General features: G+C 39.2%; 1 protein-coding gene across 5 annotated transcripts in view; it reads left to right on the top strand.

Moving 5' to 3' along the window:
* Window positions 1-102: 102 nt before the first annotated feature.
* The window catches only part of NUBPL (NUBP iron-sulfur cluster assembly factor, mitochondrial), a 205,468-nt gene continuing 179,176 nt past the window's right edge, over window positions 103-26,394 (top strand). For 2 of the 5 annotated variants that reach the window (XM_055309323.1, XM_055309317.1), the window contains exons 1-3: window positions 408-536; window positions 1,096-1,243; window positions 4,841-4,875. Coding sequence is in view for 4 of the 5 variants with exons in the window: in XM_055309317.1 (XP_055165292.1) it covers window positions 417-536; window positions 1,096-1,243; window positions 4,841-4,875 (303 nt within the window). In the remaining variant the exon portion in view is untranslated. Of the gene's footprint in view, window positions 213-394; window positions 537-638; window positions 774-1,095; window positions 1,244-4,840; window positions 4,876-26,394 lie in introns of those variants that run through there. The other 3 variants (XM_055309319.1, XM_055309318.1, XM_055309320.1) reach the window with 3 other exon arrangements.

The following is a 26,394-nucleotide window of genomic DNA, read 5'->3' as shown; positions in this document are numbered from 1 at the left end:
AGGTAAAATCCTTAACACGGAGACTATTTAAGATACCGTATTCTTCGCAATGAGAACACCTGGAGTCATTTTCAAGTTCTACAATTTCCTACTTCTTTCCAGTTGAGTCAAGTCTCTAAGCTTTAAGTCTCTTGTCAATACTGAAAAGAGAATACCGTTAAGAGTCTCCTATCTACCTACTCGAGGATTTCTGCGAGGACTAAACAGATGAGGTATGTGGAAAACGCTTCACAAACGTTTGGTTAAACTTTGTAAAAGCTCTGTACCTGGCTACGAACGACACCGCATGAACAAGCCGGGTTCCCGGGCTGAGGAAACGCACGGCGGCTGGTCTCTAGGGAGAGGAAGCCAAGCGTTACTACGTGACGTCATCACCCCGCGCCGGCCGCGACGGCTTCCGGGCTGGGCTTAAAGCTATGTTCCGCGCTATGGGGTGTTGGCAGCGTTTGCTGCTTTTTGGTGGGGTAACGCTTCGGGGTGGTGGCGGGGCCGGCGTCCCGCTTGGGGGAAGCCGAGTGTTGGTTTGTGGGCGCCAGGTTCGTGGTGCTGCAGGCCGGGGGGAGGCGGGGGGGTGGGGCGGAGATGCGAGGGCGGCAGGGCCGCAGGTGCGCAGGCATCACCTCCTGGCGAGCGCTCGCCTCAGACCTTAACGGGCCCCCGCCAGCCGGCGGCAAAGCGAGACCCCAGTCGTCTGGACGTCTCCACTTTCCAAGCAGGCCCCCATAGGACCAGGCCGGGGCGTGGCGGGCATGACGGATGCCTAGAACGTGGATGTGAGACTTGCGCATTGCTTTCTCTATTTAGAAAATGGGTTAAAGAGAAGGAAACACGTGGAGGATTTAACTCCGTAAAGAGGCAGTTTATTTACTTTGCTTTTTTTTTTTTTTAACGTCCTGGCAGATAAATTTCAGCTTAAACAGTGTTATTTCCACGACTGTGATCAATAGCAGTAAGTAGATAGCACGAAAGACCTACCTAATGGAGATCAGCAGCATTAGCCTAGAAAAGCAAGCCCTTTTCAAGACTCTGATTTTTTTTACTTTAACAGCATGCTAATAGTGATGGCTTATTTTAAAACTTTTTTTTTTTTTAAAGTTGTCTGGAGCTGACAGTGAGGCCCTAAAACAAAGAAGAACACAAATCATGTCCCGAGGACTTCCAAAGCAGAAACCAATAGAAGGTGTAAAGCAAGTTATAGTTGTGGCTTCTGGAAAAGGTGGAGTTGGAAAGTCTACTACAGCAGGTATTATAGGATATTCTGATCTCAGGAATTTATGCCAACTGGAAGGTGCACAGCATTAAAAGGATAGTTTTGATTTTTAGAGTTATTTGTGAAATTCCCAATCGCTGATTCCGTGGTATCAGGAGTTAGTAGTGATGAGGAGCTTAGATTTACAGTTCAAAAAAACTAGGTAGAGATGGCCCAGGTCTTTGACCCCTTAACTGAGGAAAAGGTGGTCACATTGCCCATCAGATCTTCAGTTTACTTAACTGTGAAATGGTAATGATGATAAGGTTTTTCATAGGGTGGGCATGTAAATTAAACAAAGAGGAACACGGGAGGGGGCAGGGGGGAAGGACAGAGAGTAGCCTTAAGCAGGTTGCCTGCTGGGCGTGGAGCCGGATCCTGCGTTCTATCCCAGAACCGCAAGATCATGACCCAAGCCCAGATCCAGAGCTGGCTGCTTAACCGGCGGCTACTCACGTGCCCCAGAAATTTTTTATTTCTAGGAAGATGGTTCCAGTGTAATTATGTAAAAGGGTAATGGCTTCCCTTGTTCCGATCCTGCACAACAGAAGTAACTTGTATTATTAATTGGGAGTAATAAAACACTTAAAAAAAAAGATATGTTTATTTTAGAGAGAGACAGAGAGCATGATTTAGAGGGGCAGAGGGGAGGGAGAGAATCTCAAGTAGACTCCACACTGAGTGCAGAGCCCAACTCAGGGCTGGATCTCAACCCTGAGATCCCAACCTGAGCCCAAATCAAGTGTTGGGTGCTTAACTGACTGCACCACCCAGGCACCCTTGGAGTCATCTTATTGCTGCCTTGTTATTTAACATTCAGTCATTTCAATAGGAATGGCTGCTAATTCAGATCTCTATCCCGTTTATCGTTTGCACATGATTTTAAAAAAATGACTATCTTCACCATGTTTAGTTGTTGATTTGGTGTAGTTCTAGACTGACAGGATATTTTGTTTATTTATTTATTTTCTTTCTGACAAGATATTTTAGATTAAAAATATTTTTCAGACTATTAAAGTTGGGAGATATACGTGCCATGAAATTCTTCACTTCCACTGAAATCAATGACATTTTGAAATAAGGGCTAGTACAGAGTTCTGTGACTAAAGATCTTGTGTTTGTTTAAAGCTATTTTTAGTAATTTCCCAGTATAGCAGTTTTATGGTTGTACAATCAACTACAAATTCAACTATATAGTTTATTAGCTCAATTTTTTTTTTCACTTTGACCTGAAGGTAATTGTGGAAGAGTTTTTCAGATATTTTAAAGAAAATAAGATTTACCAAGTATTATAGTTATAATAGACCTCAAATGTTATTACTACTTGATACTATATTATTATTATTATTGAAAGATTTTATTTATTTATTCATGAGAGATATATAGAGAGAGGCAGAGACACAGGCAGAGGGAGAAGCAGGCTTCATGCAGGGAGCCCGATGCAGGACTCCATCCCAGGACTCTGGAATCACACCCTGAGCCGAGAGCAGATGCTCAACTGCGGAGCCACCCAGGTGTCCCAACAGATACTATATTATTATTAAAAAATGATTAGTAATTGTTTCTAATGAATTAATGCTATATGCAACCATTTTTACTTTCTTTCCTAAGGGGCTATAATCCATCTATTTAATATTTTGTAAAATTTAGAAGCTTTTAGTCTTTGGTTCTAGAATCCACCTCTTCTTGTTTTTTGAAAATTCAGAGTACATTTATTTGTTTTCAGTAATGTGAATTCCTTTGCATGCTCTGTGATTACTGGAACTGGTTAAAGATAAAAGTATTTTCATGATGCTATCCTGAAGTTACTTGAATTTTATGCAATATAATTTGTTGAATCTGTAGGCTAATGCTTGTTTAAAACATTGTTTTTGTTTAGCAGATCATCTATTGCCATGGAATGTGGCAGCATTTAAATAGGAAAATATATGAGAAGATACACAGTTGTGACACATAGTAGATGTTTCTGCAAATGCCCCTTCCTTGTTTTTTTTTTATTTGTTAGTATTATACCATCTGTCCAAAACAATTGACCTTTACTTTTTTCTAACAGTTCTATCTGTATACATAAGCCTTAGAAATATTTCTTTCACATATGTGTGTGTGTGTTTTATATATATATATATATGTGTGTGTGTGTGTGTGTGTGTTCTTTAAATATGTGTGTGTGTTATATATATATATATTTTTTTGTTCTGAACTATCTCAGAATTCTTCCCATTTGAATATACGTACTAGAGATATTTTCAGTTAGAATGATGATACATGGTTAATACAAACATGCTTTGTGATTCCATTGTGTAAACTGAGAAGACTCTGACAATGAAATGAAGTATTCTCTAAAAGTTTCTGTTTAATAGTTAGACTGTTTAACCTATGATGTACCTGAAATTCAGCATTATTTTATAATTTATAAAAATTAATTTGTCAAGTACCATATCCTAGGCTAAGTATTTTATATGAGTATTTCATTTAATTCTCAAAACCGTTATGAAATAGGAATTATCCTCATTTTATAGAGGAGGAAAATAGATTTAGGGGTAAAATATCCTACTCAAGGTTATGTAATAGAAGGTGGCAGAACTAGAATTTGAACCAGGTCTGCCTTGAAAATTTATGCTCTTAACTACTTTAAATGAAACCATCTCAGCATCATTTATAACATTGTTCTATTAAAGAAATGTGATTCACAGTATGAGAGTCTATTTATCAGTCTTGGAAATTTGTTACCTTTGGACCTTTCTTCATCTCAGATGTAGCATATCTCTGTTGCTGGGCTAAAGGTGGTTTGGGACTACTTTCCTTCTTTATGTCTTTAGGATTCATTTGCAATTGACAGTTTTGGGAACATGTTTTACTGCCTTACCTTTGACTCTCTTCCTTTTCGTCTGCACAGTGGTCCAGTCTTTCATATGGGGATATTTGTGAGTTAGGTATTTGAAATTTCTGCATTATCAGCATTTATTCTTAAAAGGCAAGAAGATTATACACATTTTTATTTATTAAAAGGTACATACTTTTTCTGCAGAATGTTTTTGAAAATAATTGAACTGTATATATCCGTAACATTTTATTTATTTGTTTATTTATTTATATTTTTATTTTTTAAAAGATTTTATTTATTTATTCATGAGAGACACAGAGAGAGAGGCAGAGACACAGGCAGAGGGAGAAACAGGCTCCTCGCAGGGAGCCTGACGTGGGACTCAATCCTGGGTCTCCAGGATCACACCCCGGGCTGCAGGCAGTGCTAAACTGCAGTGCCACTGAGTCTGCCCGTAACATTTTTTTTTTAAAGATTATTTAACAAAATGTAAAAGATTATAAAAATGAATTATTTAAAATGTTAATTATTCCTATAGGGCAGGAATATATTGCTTATGTTGGAATATTACTATCTTTTTTTGTCTTTTTTACTTTCTGTATTCTCTCCATGTTTTTGTTTTTTACAAGTAAAGGAGAGATATTAAAAAATTCTGTGCTTTGGTTATTACCTTGAAAATATTAAAAGGCAAACTGAATTTTAGTAGAAGGAAAGTTACTAAGTTTTTTTTTAAGTTACTAAATTTAATTACCTTTTGTTTCTTACAGTGAACCTTGCACTTGGACTAGCAGCGAATGATTCGGTAGGTGTTTATTAATAACAATTATTACCTGATTAAAATGTTTTTTAAAGAAATAAAGAGCATATTTTTCATTTACTCAGTCAGAGTCTATATATTGTAGCTCTGGTCACTTGCATTTCTTTAAGGAACTAAAAAATCTGCCATAAGTACTGATTATATTTAATGATAATGATGAAAATGGAAGGAGTCAAAGAATTCAGGCAGTGTCTAAAAGGTAGAGAAGGCAAGGAAATGGATTTCTTTAGTGCTTCCAAAAGATGTGTAATTCTGCCAACACCTTAATTTTAGCTCATTGAAACCCATTTTGGACTTCTATGATAATTTCTTACAGCAGAAGTAGGAAATAAATATGGATGGGAAGTCAGTTATCTTAGTTCTTAAATTTCCAAAAATGTCTTTATTTTGCCTTCGTATTTGATTTGACTTTGATTTCACTAAATGTAGAATTCCAGGTTCAAAATAATTGCATCTCTGAATGTTGTAAACAACATTCCTTTTTATTCTCACATGCTAAATGAAATGTCTGATGCTAGTCTGATTCATATTGCTTTGTAATAACCTGTGTTTTTCCCCTCAAAGCTTTTAGAGTTTTCTTTATTTCTTTTAAGTTTAAAAATGTTGCAAATATGTGTCCAATTGGTGACTTTAAAATTTTTTACCTGCTTGGAAATTAACTAGGCAATATGAAGGTTTGAAATTTCTTCCTTGTTGTGTTTTTCTGTCTCCAGAAAGCTATTAAATGGATATTAACACTTTATGCTTGTTAAATTTTCTCTCATGTTCTCCATCTCCTTGTCTTTGCTGTATGTTTTGGAAGATGTCTTAGACTATTTTCCACACTGCTTTGTTGGGTTTTAGTTGTTATTTAGCCCTTTTGATTTTTATTTTTAAATTCAGAGATTATTAAAAAAATAAAAAGAAAAAAAATAAAAAGAAAAAAAACAAAAAAAAATTCAGAGATTGTATTTTTTCCAGTTTTCTAGAACTCTTATTTTACAAATACTGGAAAAACAATGGCTGTATCATTCATTTAAATATATCTAAGGATGCTAATTAAAATTAATAAAAAATTGTTCCTTTTAGTGATCTCTATTTATTTACCATGGTGGTTCTTATAATGTGGTCTTCAGAGCAGTAGAATCATCATCACCTGGGAACTTGTTAGACATACAAAATCTTGAGCCCATCCTAAACCTACTAAATCAGAAACCATGAGGGTGGAATCCCGCAATCTGTGTGTGTGTGTAAAAATACAACCTATTTTTAATTTAATTTTTTTCCCCTTGTTGTTTCAGTGGGAATTTGGAGCAAAGAGAAATAATCATGTATTTAGTAGGCAACCTTATTGAAGTAAGAGCCAGTAATACATTTTTAAAAATAATTTTTTAAAAATTATACTTAATTACCTTGAAGAAGAGACCTCATTTTCCTTAAAGACGGGAGGAAACAAGGAAGATCCAATGGATGGGAAAGGTAGATACTTTGTAGGTGTGAGGATCTTTTAGATTGGTTATTTCAGCCAAAGCTTTGAATCTTAAGTCAGTGTGAAACACTATGTAATAAGAGATCAAAGGATGAAAAGAATAGTTAAAAAGGGGTTGATTCCCTCATGTTAAATATTGCTAGTCTTCCTAGCTCAGAAACTTTTTTTCATCCTCTTTTTTTTAAATAAATTTATTTTTTATTGGTGTTCAATTTGTCAACATGCAGAATAACACCCAGTGCTCATCCCGTCAAGTGCCCACCTCAGTGCCCACCACCCAGTCACCACCCCCACCCCCACCCCTTCCACTACCCTTAGTTCGTTTCCCAGAGTTAGGAGTCTTTCATGTTCTGTCTCCCTTTCTGATATTTCCCACTTATTTTTTCTCCTTTCCCCTTTATTCCCTTTCACTATTTTTTATATGCCCCAAATGAATGAGACCATATAATGTTTGACCTTCTCTGATTGACTTATTTCACGCAGCATAATACCCTTCAGTTCCATCCATGTAAAAGCAAATGGTGGGTTATTTGTCGTTTCTAATGGCTGAGTAACATTCCATTGTATACATAAACCACATCTTCTTTATCCATTAATCTTTTTTTTTATTTTTTATTTTTTTAAATTTATTTTTATTGGTGTTCAATTTACCAACATACAGAATAACCCCCAGTGCCCGTCACCCATTCACTCCCACCTCCCGCCCTCCTCCCCTTCTACCACCCCTAGTTCGTTTCCCAGAGTTAGGAGTCTTTATGTTCTGTCTCCCTTTCTGATATTTCCCACACATTTCTTCTCCCTTCCCTTATATTCCCTTTCACTATTATTTATATTCCCCAAATGAATGAGACCATATAATGTTTGTCCTTCTCCGATTGACTTACTTCACTCAGCATAATACCCTCCAGTTCCATCCACGTCCAAGCAAATGGTGGGTATTTGTCGTTTCTAATGGCTGAGTAATATTCTATTGTATACATAAACCACATCTTCTTTATCCATTCATCTTTCGATGGACACCAAGGCTCCTTCCACAGTTTGGCTATTGTGGACATTGCTGCTATAAACATCGGGGTGCAGGTGTCCCGGCGTTTCATTGCATCTGTATCTTTGGGGTAAATCCCTAACAGTGCAATTGCTGGGTCGTAGGGCAGGTCTATTTTTAATTCTTTGAGGAACCCCCACACAGTTTTCCAGAGTGGCTGCACCAGTTCGCATTCCCACCAACAGTGTAAGAGGGTTCCCTTTTCTCCGCATCCTCTCCAACATTTGTTGTTTCCTGCCTTGTTAATTTTCCCCATTCTCACTGGTGTGAGGTGGGATCTCATTGTGGTTTTGATTTGTATTTCCCTGATGGCAAGTGATGCAGAGCATTTTCTCATGTGCATGTTGGCCGTGTCTATGTCTTCCTCTGTGAGATTTCTCTTCATGTCTTTTGCCCATTTCATGATTGGATTGTTTGTTTCTTTGGTGTTGAGTTTAATAAGTTCTTTATAGATTTTGGAAACTAGCCCTTTATCTGATATGTTATTTGCAAATATCTTCTCCCATTCTGTAGGTTGTCTTTGAGTTTTGTTGACTGTATCCTTTGCTGTGCAAAAGCTTCTTATCTTGATGAAGTCCCAATAGTTCATTTTGCTTTTGTTTCTTTTGCCTTCGTGGATGTATCTTGCAAGAAGTTACTGTGGCTGAGTTCAAAAAGGGTGTTGCCTGTGTTCTCCTCTAGGATTTTGATGGACTCTTGACTCACATTTAGATCTTTCATCCATTTTGAGTTTATCTTTGTGTATGGTGAAAGGGGGTGGTCTAGTTTCATTCTTCTGCATTTGGATGTCCAATTTTCCCAGCACCATTTATTGAAGAGACTGTCTTTCTTCCAGTGGATAGTCTTTCCTCCTTTATCGAATATTAGGTGACCATAAAGTTCAGGGTCCACTTCTGGGTTCTCTATTCTGTTCCATTGATCTAAGTGTCTGTTTTTGTGCCAGTACCACACTGTCTTGATGACCACAGCTTTGTAGTACAACCTGAAATCTGGCATTGTGATGCCCCCAGATATGGTTTTCTTTTTTAAAATTCCCCTGGCTATTCGAGGTCTTTTCTGATTCCACACAAATCTTAAAATAATTTGTTCTAACTCTCTGAAGAAAGTCCATGGTATTTTGATAGGGCTTGCATTAAACGTGTAAATTGCCCTGGGTAACATTGACATTTTCACAATATTAATTCTGCCAATCTATGAGCATGGAATCTTTTTCCATCTCTTTGTGTCTTCCTCAATTTCTTTCAGAAGTGTTCTATAGTTTTTAGGGTATAGATCTTTTACCTCTTTGGTTAGGTTTATTCCTAGGTATCTTATGCTTTTGGGTGCAATTGTAAATGGGATTGACTCCTTAATTTCTCTTTCTTCAGTCTCATTGTTAGTGTATAGAAATGCCATTGATTTCTGGGCATTGATTTTGTATCCTGCCACGCTACCAAATTGCTGTATGAGTTCTAGTAATCTTGGGGTGGAGGCTTTTGGGTTTTCTATGTAGAGTATCAGGTCATCGGCAAAGAGGGAGAGTTTGACTCCTTTGCCAATTTGAATGCCTTTTATGTCTTTTTGTTGTCTGATTGCTGAGGCTAGGACTTCCAATACTATGTTGAATAGCAGTGGTGAGAGTGGACATCCCTGTCTTGTTCCTGATTTTAGGGGAAAGGCTCCCAGTGCTTCCCTATTGAGAATGATATTTGCTGTGGGCTTTTCGTAGATGGCTTTTAAGATGTCGAGGAATGTTCCCTCTATCCCTACACTCTGAAGAGTTTTGATCAGGAATGGATGCTGTATTTTGTCAAATGCTTTCTCTGCATCTATTGAAAGGATCATATGGTTCTTGTTTTTTCTCTTGCTGATATGATGAAAAACATTGATTGTTTTACGAGTGTTGAACCAGCCTTGCATCCCGGGAATAAATCCTGCTTGGTTATGGTGAATAATCTTCTTAATGTAGTGTTGTATCCTATTGGCTAGTATCTTGTTGAGAATTTTTGCATCCATGTTCATCAGGGATATTGGTCTATAATTCTTCTTTTTGGTGGGGTCTTTGTCTGGTTTTGGAATTAAGGTGATGTTGGCCTCATAGAACGAGTTTGGAAGTATTCCATCTCTTTCTGTCTTTCCAAACAGCTTTAGGAGAATAGGTATGGTTTCTTCTTTAAACGTTTGATAGAATTCCCAGGGAAGCCATCTGGCCCTGGACTCATGTCTTGGGAGGTTTTTGATGACTGCTTCAATTTCCTTCCTGGTTATTGGCCTGTTCAGGTTTTCTGTTTCTTCCTGTTGCAGTTTTGGTAGTTTGTGGTTTTCCAGGAATGCGTCCATTTCTTCTAGATTGCCTAATTTATTGGCGTATAGCTGTTCATAATATGTTTTTAAAATCGTTTGTATTTCCTTGGTGTTGGTAGTGATCTCTCCTTTCTCATTCATGATTTTATTAATTTGAGTCTTCTCTCTCTTCTTTTTAATAAGGTTGGCTAATGGTTTATCTATCTTATTAATTCTTTCAAAGAACCAACTCCTGGTTTTGTTGATCTGTTCCACAGTTCTTCTGGTCTCGATTTCATTGAGTTCTGCTCGAATCTTTATTAACTCTCTTCTTCTGCTGGGTGTAGGATCTATTTGCTGTTTTTTATCTAGCTCCTTTATGTGTTAGGTTAGCTTTTGTATTTGAGTTCTTTCCAGTTTTTTTTTTCTTTCTTTTTTTTTTCTTTCTTTCCAGTTTTTGAATGGATGCTTGTATTGCGATGTATTTCCCCCTCAGGACTGCTTTTGCTGCATCCCAAAGACTTTGAACGTTTGTGTCTTCATTCTCATTAGTTTCCATGAATATTTTTAATTCTTCCTTAATTTCCTGGTTGACCAGGAAAATTAGCATCTTTTAGCAGGATGGTCCTTAACCTCCACGTGTTTGAGGTCCTTCCAAACTTCTTGTTGTGATTTAGTTCTAATTTCAAGGCATTATGGTCTGAGAATACGCAGGGGACGATCCCAATCTTTTGGTATCGGTTCAGTCCTGATTTGTGACCCAGTATGTCGTCTATTCTGGAGAAAGTTCCATGTGTACTGGAGAAGAATGTGTATTCATTTGCGTTTGGACGTAAAGTTCTGTAGATATCTGTGAAATCCATCTGGTCCAGTGTATTTAAAGCTCTCGTTTCTTTGGAGATGTTGTGCTTAGAAAACCTATCGAGTGTAGAAAGCGCTAGATTGAAGTCACCAAGTATAAGTGTATTATTATCTAAGTATTTCTTCACTTTGGTTATTAATTGATTGATATATTTGGCAGCTCCCACATTCAGGGCATATATATTGATGATTGTTAAGTCCTCTTGTTGGATAGATCCTTTAAGTATGATATAGTGTCCCTCTTCATCTCTCACTACAGTCTTCAGGATAAATTTTAGTTTATCATATATAGGGATGGCTACCCCTGCTTTCTTTTGAGGACCATTTGAATGGTAAATGGTTCTCCAACCTTTTATTTTCAGGCTGTACGTGTCCTTCTGTCTAAAATGAGTCTCTTGTAGACAGCAAATAAATGGGTCCTGCTTTTTTATCCAGTCTGAAACCTTGTGCCTTTTAATGGGGTCATTAAGCCCATTCAGGTGCAGAGTTACTATTTTAAGATATGAGTTTGGTGTCATCATGATACCTATTCAGTCTCTGTTTTTGTGGAGTGTTCCATTGGACTTCTTCTTAAAGAGGAATTTTAAGAGTACCCTTTAAAATTTTTTGCAGAGCTGGTTTCGTGGTCACATATTGTTTCAGTTCCTGCCTGGCTTGGAAGCTCTTTATCTCTCCTTCTCTTCTGAATGAGAGCCTTGTTGGATAAAGTATTCTTGGCTGCATGTTCTTCTCATTTAGGACCCTGAATATATCCTGCCAGCCCTTTCTGGCCTGCCAGGTCTCTGTGGAGAGGTCTCTGTTAATCTGATATTCCTCCCCATATAAGTTAGGAACTTCTTGTCTCTTGTTGCTTTAAGGATCTTCTCTTTATCTTTGGAATTTGCAAGTTTCACTATTAAATGTCGAGGTGTTGAACGGTTTTTATTTTTTTTAGGGGAGGATCTCTCTATTTCCTGGATCTGAATGCCTGTTTCCCTTCCCAGATTAGGAAAGTTTTCAGCTATGATTTGTTCAAATACATATTCTGGCCCTCTGGCCCTTTTGGCTCCCTCGGGAACCCCAATTAAACGTAGATTTTTCTTCCTCAGGCTGTCACTTATTTCTCTTAAACTAACCTCATGGTCTTTTAATTGTCTGTTTCTTTTTTCCTCAGTTTCCCTCTTTGCCATCAACTTGTCTTCTATGTCACACACTTGTTCTTCCACTTTGTTAACCCTTGTGGTTAGGACCTCTAGTTTGGATTGCATCTCATTTAATTGATTTTTAATTTCTGCCTGATTAGATCTAAATTCTGCAGTCATGAAGTCTCTTGAGTCTTTTATGCTTTTTTCTAGAGCCACCAGTAGCTTTATAATAGTTCTTCTGAATTGGCTTTCTGACATTGAATTGTAATCCAAATTTTGTAACTCTGTGGGAGAGAGGACTGTTTCTGATTCTTTCTTTTGAGTTGAGGTTTTCCTTCTAGTCATTTTGCTCAGTGTAGAGTGGCCAAAAAACAGTTGTATTGGGAAAAGGAGAAAAAGAAGAGAAAGAAAAAGAAAAAAAGAAAAAAAAAAGAAGAAAAGAAAGAGAAAGAAAGAGAGAAGAAAAGAAAAAAGAGGGGGAGCAAACAAATCAAAAAACAAAAAATAAGGGGGAGTATCCTCTGATTCTGTGTACTGTAAATCCTTCAGCTTCCCCTGGAACTTTCCAGAGCTGCTTGGTCAATAATTTGTTTTTCTCCTGTCAGTCTAGCTTGTTTTCAGAGGGAGGGGCCTGCTGTGCTGATTTTCAGGTGTTAGTATTTGGGGGAGCTGCTCAGCCCCCTGCCTGGTGCAGGGCTCAGTGAAAGATGTTTAAGCTGTGAGGCTCAGTGGGGGTTGTTTATCCGGTGAGGCCCCGGAGGAACAGCAGTGGCGGTGGCCAGCTGTGCAGCCCTGGATTCAGCTCCTGCAGTAACTAGGGAGCTCTCTCAGTCTGTAGGGGCCTGGATGCAACGGGGGTGGGGCCGCTGATCTCAGGTTGGGGCAGGAGTGTCCTTGCTGTCCTGTGCCCTCCTGACTTCTGCCTGTCCCGGGGGGAGCGCCGGATCCTAGGCTGTGTCCCCCGTGCCCTGTGCTCCCGGGCCTGCGCTGATGGATTCGGGCTCCCGGCTGCGCAGCCCCCCTCTGCGCGGGCCTCTGAGCCGCCGCCGCGCTGCTCCTGGTTCCAGCCGGGCTCCGGCTTGCACTGCTGCCCTTTAGGGAGCTCGCCTGGGGGGTGTGGCCTGCTCTTCCCTGGGCATAGGTGCTCGGTTAGTGTCTCTGGGAGCCCGAGGGCATCCCCGCCCTCCTGGGTCCTTCTCTAACTCCCTGCGGGCCCCTTTCCGCCCGGGAAGGTTGGTGCAGCTCCTGCTTCTCCGGGACGGGGCTCTCCTGTCCTGGGGACACTCGCCCCGGCCTCAGCCCGGCTCCTCGCGGGCCCCTCCCCCTCGGAGGCCTTTTGTTTCTTTATTTCTTTTTCCCCGTCTTCCTACCTGGATAGAAGCGCGAACTCTTCCCACTGTAGCATTCCAGCTGGTCTCTCTTTAAATCTCAGGCCGAAGTCGTAGATTTTCAGGATTATTTGAAGGTTATCTAGGTAATTTGGTGGGGACAGGTGATTTGGGGACCCTACTCTTCCGCCATTTTGCCCCGCCCTCTACTTTTTTTTTCTTCTTTTGGGGAGCAGGATTCAGGGCAGATCCATCTTTAGTGCTTTATATGTATGACAGGGAAATTGGCAACAAGAAAGGAAAAACAGTAACACTTTTCCCTGCTCATTTCTTCAGAAGCCTTTAGTATCCTTAAGTGTTTTTCACCATGTTTGTGAAATCATCCTTAGGAAGGTCTTTAGTATTCTGTGATCTTGATGAAAGTGTTTTTTTTGTTTTTCATTTCTTGACTTTTTTTTTTTTTTTAGGAAATTGGGATATATTTATTATTTTTTTAATTTTATAAATTAATTTTTATTGGTGTTCAATTTACCAACATACAGAATAACACCCAGTGCTCATCCCGTCAAGTGTACCCCTCAGTGCCCGTCACCCATTCACCCCCACCCCCCGCCCTCCTCCCCCTCCACCACCCCTAGTTCATTTCCCAGAGTTAGAAGTCTTTATGTTCTGTCTCCCTTTCTGATATTTCCCACACATTTCTTCTCCCTTCCCTTATATTCCCTTTCACTATTATTCATATTCCCCAAATGAATGAGAACATACACTGTTTGTCCTTCTCCGTTTACTGTGGCCAAGTTCAAAAAGGGTGTTGCCTGAGTTCTCCTCTGGGATTTTGATGGAATCTTGTCTCACATTTAGATCTTTCATCCATTTTGAGTTTATCTTTGTGTATGGTGCAAGAGAGTGGTCTAGTTTCATTCTTCTGCATGTGGATGTCCAATTTTCCCAGCACCATTTATTGAAGAGACTTTCTTCCAGTGGATCGTCTTTCCTCCTTTATCGTATATTAGTTGACCATAAAGTTCAGGGTCCACTTCTGGGTTCTCTGTTCTGTTCCATTGATCTATATGTCTGTTTTTGTGCCAGTACCACACTGTCTTGATGACCACAGCTTTGTAGTACAACCTGAGATCTGGCATTGTGATGCCCCCAGATATGGTTTTCTTTTTTAAAATTCCCCTGGCTATTCGGGGTCTTTTCTGATTCCACACAAATCTTAAAATAATTTGTTCTAAGTCTCTGAAGAAAGTCCATGGTATTTTGATAGGGATTGCATTATACGTGTAAATTGCCCTGGGTAACATTGACATTTTCACAATATTAATTCTGCCAATCCATGAGCATGGAATATTTTTCCATCTCTTTGTGTCTTCCTCAATTTCTTTCAGAAGTGTTCTATAGTTTTTAGGGTATATTTTGAGAACCATTTGAATGGTAAATGGTTCTCCAACCTTTTATTTTCAGGTTGTAGGTGTCCTTCTGTCTAAAATGAGTCTCTTGTAGACAGCAAATAGATGGGTCCTGCTTTTTTATCCGGTCTGAAACCCTGCGCCTTTTGATGGGGTCATTAAGCCCATTCACGTTCAGAGTTACTATTGACAGATATGAGTTTAGTGTCATCATGATATCTATTTAGTCCTTGTTTTTGTGGATTGTTCCACTGAACTTCTTCTTAAAGGGGAGTTTTAAGAGTCCCCCTTAAAATTTCTTGCAGAGCTGGTTTGGAGGTCACATATTCTTTCAGTTCCTGCCTGTCTTGGAAGCTCTTTATCTCTCCTTCCATTTTGAATGAGAGCCTTGCTGGATAAAGTATTCTTGGTTGCATGTTCTTCTCATTTAGGACCCTGAATATATCCTGCCAGCCCTTTCTGGCCTGCCAGGTCTCTGTGGAGAGGTCTGCTGTTACCCTAATATTCCTCCCCATGAAAGTCAGGGACTTCTTGTCTCTTGCTGCTTTAAGGATCTTCTCTTTATCTTTGGAATTTGCAAGCTTCACTATTAGATGTCGAGGTGTTGAACGGTTTTTATTGATTTTAGGGGGGGATCTCTCTATTTCCTGGATCTGAATGCCTGTTTCCCTTCCCAGATTGGGAAAGTTTTCAGCTAGGATTTGTTCAAATACATATTCTGGCCCTCTGTCCCTTTCGGCGCCCTCGGGAACCCCAATTAAACATAGGTTTTTCTTCCTTAGAGTGTCATTTATTTGCCTTAATCTGTCTTCATGGTCCCTTAATTGATTGTCTCTTTTTTCCTCAGTTTCCCTCTTTGCCATTAACTTGTCTTCTATGTCACTCACTCGTTCTTCCACCTCGTTAACCCTCGTCGTTAGGACTTCTAGCTTGGATTGCATCTCATTCAATTGATTTTTAATTTCTGCCTGATTGGATCTAAATTCTGCAGTCATGAAGTCTCGTGAGTCCTTAATGCTTTTTTCTAGAGCCACCAGTAGCTGTAGAATAGTGCTTCTGAATTGGCTTTCTGACATTGAAGTGTAATCCAGATTTTGTAACTCTGTGGAAGCGAGGGCTGTTTCTGATTCTTTCTTTTGAGGTGAGGTTTTCCTTCTAGTCATTTTGCTCAGTGCAGAGTGGCCAAAAACAAGTTGTATTGGAAGACGGGGGAGTATCACTGGTCCCTCTAGCTGGTCTTCTGGGGGAGGGGCCTGTTGCGCTGATTTTCAGGTGTTAGCACTTGGGGGAGCTGCTCTGCCGCTGCCTGCTGCAGGGCTCAGCGGGGGTTGTTTACCCCGTGGGGCCCCAGGAGGAAGAGCCGCAGTTGCTATGGCAACTCTGGAAGCCTGGATTCAGCCTCCGCAGGAACTACGGGGCTCGGGGCTCTCGGTTCTCCGTCTGCAGGGCCTGGAGGCTCCGGGGCGGGGCCGCTGATCTGCTCAGCTCGGGGCAGGAGCGTCCTCGCTGTCCTGGGCCCTCCCGGCCTCTGCCTGTCCCGGGGGAGGCCGGATCCTGGGCTGTGTCCCGGCGCCCTGTGCTCCGGGGCCTGCGCTGTGGGATTCGCGCTCCCGCCCCGCAGCCCCCTCCGCGGAGCCGCCGCCCGAGCCCCTCCGAGCTGCTCCCGGGTCAATGGGTGCGCGCTGCAGCCCTTAGGGAGCTCGGAGCACTCTCCTGCGCTCGCAGGTGTCTGTTAGTGTCCCCGGGAGCCCGAGGGCATCCCCGCCCTCCTGGGTCCTGCTCCACCTCCCTGCGAGCCCCTTTCCGTCCGGGAAGGTTGGTGCAGCTCCTGCTCCTCCGGGACGGGGCTCTCCTGTCCTGGGGACACTCGCCCCGGCCTCAGCCCGGCTCCTCGCGGGGCCCCTCCCCCTCGGAGGCCTTTTGTTTCTTTATTTCTTTTTCCCCGTCTTCCTACCTTGATAGAAGCGCGAACTCTTCTCACTGTAGCGTTCCAGCTGGTCTCTCTTCACATCTCAGGCCGAATTCGTAAATTTTCAGGATGGTTTGAAGGTTATCTAGGTAATTTGGTGGGGACAGGTGATTTGGGGACCCTGCTCTTCCGCCATCTTGCCCCTCCCTTCGTTTTTTTTTTTTTTAAGCAAAGTTAGTGTTTTTGATGTTTGAACTAGCATGTTTGGCTTAAACTGTGTTCTGCCAGAGGACAGTTTGCATATAGAAAAGAAGAGCTGTATGTGCTCTATATGATTTATACATATCTGGCATTGTTTTATGCTCTGTATTTCCCAACTTAAGATTTTATTAATGTTACACTTATTTGGAGGACATGTTTAGTCCTTAGGGGGAACTCATGGTTCCTCACAGCTCTTCTGTTTGCCTGAGTAGATAGATATAGATGGCCAGGGTACGTCACTTGATAGGGTTAAAACCTCCAGTTAGGATGGTGTCTTTGGAGCCTTTCCAGTGATTCATTCCCAGGGAGACTTAATTCTGCGGAGTTTGTATTGTAAAAGGGGTCTCTGATTTGCTTTTCTGTAGGCCAGCTTTATTTAAGACTTTGCTAATTCTTACTTCCTGTCTTTTCCATGGGTTAGTGCTTGTCCCTTTTCAGCATTGGATGGGAAGATCTAGATCCAGCAAAGGGAAACAGGCCCAGGAAGCTATTCGTTTTACTTTGATATTCATCTTATTAATGTCTAAACTAGATTATATAAACCCCAGGGGTATGTGTAAGATAGTCCATTGGGATGTGGGAGGGAAATTTTTTTTCATTTGTATTAATTTTTATCTTTTAAAATTAATGTTTTTACGTATGCTTTATGATTTATATTAGTATACATATATAGTATATGTAGTAGCCACAATGTAATTTATAAACAAATATACTAACATGTATAGGGGATATATGCTTAAACATTTTTTACTGCTTTGAAGTGCATGATCAGAAAATTTCAGATGTCATTAGCCTAGGCAAAAGGAATTTCTGGGTTGGATCATATGCCCAGTTTAAAAGAAGACTACTTTGTAGATTGAAGTAAAGGCCTTACAGGAATAGGGTATGGATTTTCCGTTTTGCTTGTCTTACGTACTTTCCTTTGGGGATGTAGAAGGTAATATTGCAGAGCAGAGTTTGGGATCATGTGTACCATGAATCTAAATGTTGCATCCAGTGGTTTGGTGGAGCTGGCACATTCTCATTTATGAGGGCCAATGTTAAAATTTTGGGAATTTGGAATTAGTTGATATCATGTTGCTACCAGAAAAATAGGCCATGGTGGAAGTATTTAAACCGTGGAAATTGGCAAATATTGAAAATCAGACACCATACCCCACCTGGAGCCACTTGTTAAACATTTCCCAGCACACCACAGATCATATATATTGACAATTTTTTGATTTTTCTTTTTTCAGTATTTTTTTATTAGTATTATTTTTTTTAGAGAGGGAGAGGGGCAGGGCATGGGGAGGCACAGAGAGAGAATTTTTTTTCAATATATAATTTATTTATTCATGAGACAGAGAGAGAGAGAGGGAGAGGAATAGGGAGAAGCAGGTTCCATGCAGGGAGCCTGATGTGGGACTCGATCCCGGGACTCCAGGATCGCGCCCTGGGCCAAAGGTAGGCGCTAAACTGCTGAGCCACCCAGGGATCTCCACAGAGAGAGAATCTTAAGTAGGCTCCGCACCCAACTCAGAGCCCAACTTGAGGCTTGATCTCACAACTCTGAGGTCCTGACCTAAGTAAGCCTAAATCAAACTTGCTTAAGTGACTGAGCCACCCAGGTATCTCCTTTTTTTCATTTTCTTAACCATATTATGGATCTCATTCTTCTACAGTATTTAAATTTAATAAACAGTGAGAAGAGCACTGAGACTGGGAGAGGGAAATATAAAGACTACCAGAAATCATTGATAAGCTCTATAAGATTCCTAAGTCAGTTCAGTTCATTTTAGCCCAACAAATGAGTACCTATAACACTCATTGCCAGACAACCTGGGATTATAAAGAAAAATAAATGTGTTGTGGGAGTTCACAGTCTGCTAAGACTACATTCACAAGACAGTGTTGTGTCTGGGTATATGTGTTTATACAAGTGTGTAAATATTTGTGTGTGTGTGTGTATGTTTTGGTGGTGTTTAGATGAATTAGGTTTAATAATCATTTCTTCTGTGAGAAAGTGCTAATTAGGACAACAGTTAAGGTTTTATTGTGCTTGATAACAGAGAGACACATTGTGTGTACTCTTGAAGGTTTTAGAATCTTGTGAACAAAAAGGGAAGATAAATGTCTTAAAATGATGAGATATATTCAAGATCAAATATAGCAGTGTAAAAAGTTACAGGATGAGTAGCTTTTATTCCAGGGAAGGCAGTTTCCCCCCCCCCCATAGGGCATTTTCATGAACATAATTGTATTTGGTTCTCACAGAAACCTGTACTGCAATGCCGTAGTATTTATCAGTTTTACAATGTATTGATTCTGCCCTATCCTGGCCACAACATCAGCAAATACTCTTGTTTCTGTCTCTGCAATGTTTTTCCAATATGTATCTTTCTATTGTCACTATTCCCACTCTCACTAAAGCTCACTGTGAGCCTTACTGTTGGGTTCATTTATTAATTTATACTTCAGTTATTGAGTGCCTATTCTGTTTTAGGCACTTTGTTTGGAAGGTACAGAAATGAACGGGACACGTGGTCCCTGCCTTTGAGGAACTCAGACTAGCAGACCACTGCAGTGGTCAAATCCATTACCTGCTCATGCTCAAATCCATTCAGTGCATAATGCCTGATTACTCTTACTGAAGCACTATTGGAATTACTTCACTCCCTGCTTAGTGTCACTACTGAATGCCTTTGCTGTATGCAGGATCCTCAGTGATCTGGCTGATCTTTGTGTTTTGGCCAACCTGGATTACTTGAAGTTGCCAATTTGGAGTTGGATATACTACGTTCTTGCTAGCTTACAGCCTTTCTTGTACATTTCTCCTGGAGTATTCTCTTCACCTTTCTTCAGCTTTACATGTCCTGTCTTCCATGCTGCCATTGATGGCTGTGCTCGATTATATTATGCACAAGGGTGCTTGTCAAGGACGTTGAGTGATGACAGAAATCCAGACTACCCTCTTCTTAGACAACTGCAGGCTGCATTCTTTTTTTTTTTTTCACTTTATTATTTTTAAAAGTAAGCTCTAGACCCAACTTGGGACTTGGGACAAGATCAAGAGTCACATGCTGTACCTCCTACTGAGCCAGCGAGGCATCCCTGCAGGCTGCATTCTTACTCATACAGAGACACTGTATGAGCCAGCTTTGCCCTGAGGGGCAGCTTAGTGCAGTGCTCCCTGAATTCCTCTTTTTCTGTCTTGGGAAATCCAGTAGCACTATTTATTTGTATGATTATTGTGCCCATGCAACCATTCTGGTAATTTTTACAATAACAAATGATGTAACTGACATTTATGGAGCATTTAATATATGTCAGGCACTATTCCTCATGACATAGTTCTTAACTCATTTATGTTTCATAGCAACCATATGGCAGTAGATACTATTATGATCCCTGTTGTAGATAGGAAACAGAAGTACCTGGAGGCTATTTTGCCCAGAGTTACTGAGGGAGTAAATGGTAGAACCAAGATTTGAATGCCAACCTAGATCCTGTGCTCCTATCGTATTTATGCAGCTGCTTCTGTCTTAGCTAGATTCTTATGATTAAAGATTGTGTTGTCTTCATCCTTGGCTATCCTTAGCAGTTAGCACAGTGCTTTATGACTTTGGGAATTCACAGTAAATGTTTGCTGCATGGATGAATTGAGCATATAGAATAGTTTCACCGTATTTTAGTAGAATGTTTTGTTTTTTCAGAAGTGGTATGGGGTGGGAGGACATTTTGTGGCTTAGTGGGCTTTTCACTGTTTTTTTTTTCTTCTTAAAAGATGGTGCATTTTATAATTCAACTTAACTGTCTTCTCATTTTATACTTTTTATCTCCTAATCTCATTTTTCCCCTTGCTCCAGTTACTACCTATGTACCCTTGATTCCAAATTCATCACCAGCCTGGATCTCTCTCCTGGGTACCAAACCTGTCTAGTTGTCTCTGTAGACCTCCTCTTGAATGCTTGACAGGCATTCAACTCAGTGTGTGTAAAACCAAACTCTTTTATCCCATAACTGTCTTTTTCCTGTGGGGTCATTTGATTCCTGCCCACCTTCATATTAGTCACCTCTTCCTGCTGCTTCTACCACTTAAAGTTCTCTAGATTTTGTCCTCTCATTTCATTCCTTAATGTTGCTGCCTTATTCGGACTCTTACTGTGTATTCTCACAGGAATTGTGAGAGGATTCCTGCTCTCTATTTTCTCTGCTATAATGTTTTGAGGAAGAGACTAACACTTTCCGTATTATTTTAAAAGAATCTGTTTATCTCCTATGCTAGTCTGTGAACCTTTTAGGGGCAATGATGTTGGTTTTATTCCTTTTTTTTTTTTTTTTAAATCCTAGGTGCTTAGTCCAGTGATGGTATATGGTAGATTCTTGGTAAATGTTGGTAATGACAGTGGAACATGTTAAGTGAAGTGTTATATATATATATATACACACACACACACACACACACACATTTATATTTCATTTCTATGGCAAATTCTGAGTGTTGGATAAGTTTATAATTTGTTCACTGCTAATTTATGCCTTTTTTCCCTCAGTGAATGAAATAATTATAATTAAAATTTAAATGGGATAATATATGTGAAGGGCTTAGCACACTGGCTGATACATGGTAAGTTCTAAATCGCTTTTTAGTATGGGTGGCTAAATAGAAGCTTTTTGTAAGTAATATTTCAAAATAAAAGTTGATACATGTTTTACTTACCTATTTTCACAAAACTTGTTTTAGATTTTACTTATTTTCCAGTGCTAGAATGAATCATTAATTAGAATTTTAATTGCCCTTAGAGATGGAAAATGAAGCAGTATTATCTTCAGAGTGTGTTTTGGTTTTTTTTCATTGATGTTTATCTTAAAATATTTTTTTTTTCCAGGGTCACATAATGTGTTTACACTTACTCTGTCCAGACATACTTCTCTTCTTCACAAATTATCACTAGTGGTCCTTTAAATGTAATTAAGTTTATTTTGTGCCTTTGAAGTTCTGTGATTATGTTAGGAAAAATTATGAAGTTTTAGTTCAAGATTTAGGTTTCAGTTTTTGAAAAGTTCAGTGATCCTGGAATGTGTTATGTACCACCACTTAGAATACTATGATTTTCTTAACAGTTACATGTATAGCAGTTAATAGTCATGTGTGTAGCTTTTTGATATACAGAACTGGGCTTGGTTCTGACTCTACCTCTTGGAAACTTTATGACTTTTGCCTATACCTATCTCCTAAAGTTGTAAGTATTAAAGGAGATAATGTATATAAAGCATAAAGTACAGTGTCTGGCCTATAATAAGTGCTAATAAGAGTTATTTTTATTAGCCAGTATAATATTCCACATGCCAACCTGGACCTGTTATTATAATCTGGAAATCTGGATTATTAGTTACAATGTGAATTTGGATTAAATATGGATGAAACTGTTTCTCACAATTACATATGTGAAATCCTGATGTATACTACTTAAGTTCAAGTGTGTAAGGTTGGATCTCTTCTTTAATGCCAGTGTTGTGAGGGGAATGCACTATTTTAGATTGACCTGTTCCTAATGTTTTTTTAAAATTGTAGTTTTGTGGTATATATAACAGATACATTTCTTATGACAAATATTTTTTGGAGGAAGGGTACATAATGGGTGTTTAAAGTATAATTATTTTAAAGTTAGAGGGAAACTGGGGCAAGAGATCCATAAGGAATAATTTCAAAATTATCATTTTTTTTCCTTTAATTCAAAGGTAATTCTTGGTAAGAAGTGTATTTTACAAGTGCATTTGAATTCAGAAATTTTAACGTTTACCAAGGAGAAAGAGACTCCAAAAATGTATTTGCAATTAGAGCAAAAGTCTTTACTAAAACCCAGAATTTCTTTTAGGATAAATGGAGATATTCACGATAATTGATGACTTTTCTTGCAGATATTTGATAATTGTGATGGCTACACATTGATACATAAATGGGAGATATTCACTTTATAATCAGTGAAAAGAATGAATAGATTCCTAATGAATTACTTTTTCTTATTTCTTCATATATAGATTTATTCATTCATTCATCTACCATTTATTGAAGGCCTGTCATCTCCTAGGTGCTCTGCTTAGCATGAGGATGCAGAATTGAAAAAGCCCTGCCTCTGTCCTCATCTTAGTTAATTTATAGCGTGAGTGCCTGAGAGATTATTTCCATTCAGAACAGGGATCACTGTAAACTTGATGATTCTTGTTTCCAGTCTTTTTTCTTTCCCATTTACCTTCTATCCCATTCTAGTTTTTTACTCCCATTCCACATGAAAAATCGATTTTCATTGGTAATGTATTTGTTATTTTCTTCTTCCATCCAGTGTATCATTTTATAGTCATCATGATCTCTTGTCTCCTCCTGCTTTAGAGAAAGAGATATCAGACAGATACTTTATCTGGACTCTTTATCCTTCATTTCTTACCTTTTCTTAGACTTTGATTCATAAATTCCCCTTGGTTATCATCAGTTTCTCTTTACTAATTCCTTCCCCTTGGTCTGTAGATTTGCTTATTTTACTCATACACACTGAACAATATAAATGTGTATTTTTTGAGTTGGTGAATAAAACAGCCAACCTTCTTTACCCCTGTTTTCCCCAAGCTTCTGCCCTCTGTAATTTGCCATTATAGCCATACTCATACTGGAGAGAGTAGCCTACATTATCTATGTCAGTTTACCCAATTCTCACTTATTTCCCAACTTCTGTAATTTGACTTCTTATCACCATACTATTGAATTTCCCCTCCTAGTTACCAACTATCTGCCAAATATATTCGTTCCTTTTCTCTAGATTCTACTTGATTACTGCATTTGATACTGCTGACCAAAGGGGCTGACACCTTCGAGAATTTATTTGTTTGGCTTTCACAGCATTATTGTCTTAATTCTTCCCTCTTTCTCTGACCCTTTCAGTTTCCTCTCTAACTTTTCATATGATTCCATTTCCATACTTTCTGGTTTTTCTCCCTTATACAAACATGTCCTCCCTTTGTTTTCAAATACTGCTTCTTCATTGTCTATCTCTTTTAAAATCCTTATTTTTAGTATTTTACTCAACATCTCCATTTGGTATTCTACAGATGTGTCAGATTAATTAATTTATTTTTTTCTTTATTCTCCATGATTTTATTTAAATTCAGGTCAGTTAACAAACAGTGTAGTATTAATTTTAGGAGTAGAATTTAGTGATTCATTAATTACCTATAGCACCCAGTGCTCATCATAACAAGTACCCTCCTTAATACCCATCATTCATTTAGCCCATGCCTCCATTCATCTCCGCTCCAGCAACCCTCAGTTTCTTCTCTCTAGTTTCTCTTATGGTTTGCCTCCTTCTCTGTTTTTATCTTATTTTATTTTTCTTCTCCTTTCCCCATGTTCATCTGTTTTATTTCTTTAATTCCACATTCAAGTGAGATCATACTTTATTAGTCTTTCTCTGACTGACTTATTTCACTTAGCATAATACATTCTCGTTCCATCCATGGTGTTGCAAATGGCAAGACTCCATTCTCTTTGATGGCCTAGTAATATTCCAACACACACACACACACACACACACACCCACACACACACACCACCTCTTCTTTATCCATCCATCATCTCTTAGAGATTTGGGCTCTTTCCATACTCTAGCTATTGTTGATAGTGCTGCTATAAACATTGGGTGGGGTGCATGTGCTCCTTCGAATCAGCATTTTTGTATCCTTTGGATAAATACCTAGTAGTGCAATTGCTGGGTCATAGAGTAGTTCTATTTTTAACTTTTTAAAAAAATTTTATTTATTTATTCATGACAGACACAGAGAGAGAGGCAGAGACACAGGCAGAGGGAGAAGCAGGTTCCATGCAGGGAACCTGATGTGGGACTTGATCCTGGGTCTCCAGGATCACAACCCAGGCTGAAGGTGGCACTAAACCACTGGGCCACTGGGGCTGCCCTATTTTTAACTTTTTGAGGAAACTCCATACTGTTTTCCAGAGTGGCTGCACCGGTTTGCATTCCTACCAACAGTGTAAGAGTGTTCCCCTTTCTCTGCATCCATGCCAACATCTGTTTCTTGAATTGTTAATTTTAGCCATTCTGCAGATATGTCAGATTTAAATGATTGAAATGGAACATCTTTCTCTCTGAGCCTCTGTTCCTATATTCTTTAATAATTCACTTTTATGTTACTATCACCCATTTCAGTTCCTTATTGATGTATAACAAAGTACTCTAAAGTTTGTGATATAAAGCAATTGCCATAATGTTCACAGATTTTGTGAGACAGGAATTTGGACACAACATAGCAGGGATGGCTAATCTTTATTCTACAGTGTTTGAAGCTTTACCAAGGAAGTCTCAAATAACTAGATCTGGAGGCTCTTCACTCGTATGCTTAATACTTGGATGGGAATGATTTGAAGGCTGAGCTCAGCTGGGAATGTTGATTGGAGTGCATTTTCATGGCCTTTCCATGTTACATGAGCTTCCTTACAGCATGGCAGCCTCAACGTAGTCGTTTGACTTCTTACATAGTGGCTCAGGGCTCCAAGAGTTAATGTCCCAGGGAATAAGGAGGAAGCTATATGGCCTCCTTTGACCTAACCTTAATAGTCAGCCTAAATTCTGGATTGAAGTAGTCCTGTGCCTTCCCAGATTCAGGAGGAGGAAGCATTGACCTAGCTTCATGATGGGAGGGGTATCAAAAAGTACATGTCTATGTTTTAAAACTACCATGCTAGATCTGCTGGTATCTTACTTGGATAACTTGATATTAACCTTGTGTTTCATTTCTCCAATCACACTCTGCTTTTGTGTATCAGTCACTAAGTGCTGACCTTTTTAATTTGGAGAAATATCTCCTTTTCTCCATTTTCATGAACCTTGGTAAGAATTTTACTACCTTTCACTTGAGAGTTTTCTGTAACCTCTTACTTGATCTATATAATCTCTCCCATCTTGAATTAAATAATAATTCCTCATATTGATTGTAGGATAATTTTTACTACATGCGGGTCTCTGTCCAAATTGCTTAGTTCTTCAAGGTTGACTCTACCTAAATTTCCACTCTACACTTGACTTTGTATTCTTTGCCTTACTCAGCCACCTCTCTTCATCCTTCAGGTCTCATGTGTTGGCTATCACTTCCTATATGATGAGTCTTCCTAGTGGCTTCAAATAATGTCATTTCTTCCTCTTTTGGTTCATATATTTATCTCCTGCCAGGATGGTAACTATAACTTCCATGAGGTCAGGGACTGTGTCTTAAATCATCTGCCACTATTCCCAGGCCCGTCATACATATTTGTTAAATGCTTGTGAGGTTGATTGAAAACAGAGTACACTTGGGTGGAATTCTTCAAAGGTTTGATGGAGTCACTAGACTTTATTAAATATCTGTTAAAGTTTTTAAGTAAGGGAGTTTACATTCTGTGCTTCAACAATTTTATCTCATTTAAAACATATACAACAAAACCCAAAAAACTTATATTTGAAATATTATTCTTGTATGCCAGAAAATTTAGGGAAGTGGGGCAAGTATTAGATTTAAAACAAGCTTTGATACGATTAATGGCTAGGGGAATAAAGTTGAAATCAGAATAGTATTGTTTTCAGTTGTGGCATTTTAAAGTTTTAATTTTGGCCTTGAAATATCTCATGTTACAGATTTCATCACAGCTTATTTCTTTTTGGTCAGAACATGTGATAGTTCACTTTTGGCAGTTGCACTGTGTGAAAGGGCTAGGGTCAGCACTGCTGTGCAGAAACAGGTCACTGAGCACTCAGATGAAAGGGGAAAAACTTTTAAAGAGTCTTTATTTATTGTTGGTGTAATAAGACA

The sequence above is a fragment of the Nyctereutes procyonoides genome, unplaced genomic scaffold (genome assembly GCF_905146905.1).
Source record: "Nyctereutes procyonoides isolate TBG_1078 unplaced genomic scaffold, NYPRO_anot_genome, whole genome shotgun sequence".
Lineage (NCBI taxonomy): Eukaryota > Metazoa > Chordata > Mammalia > Carnivora > Canidae > Nyctereutes > Nyctereutes procyonoides.
This window is presented reverse-complemented; position numbering and strand designations above follow the sequence as displayed.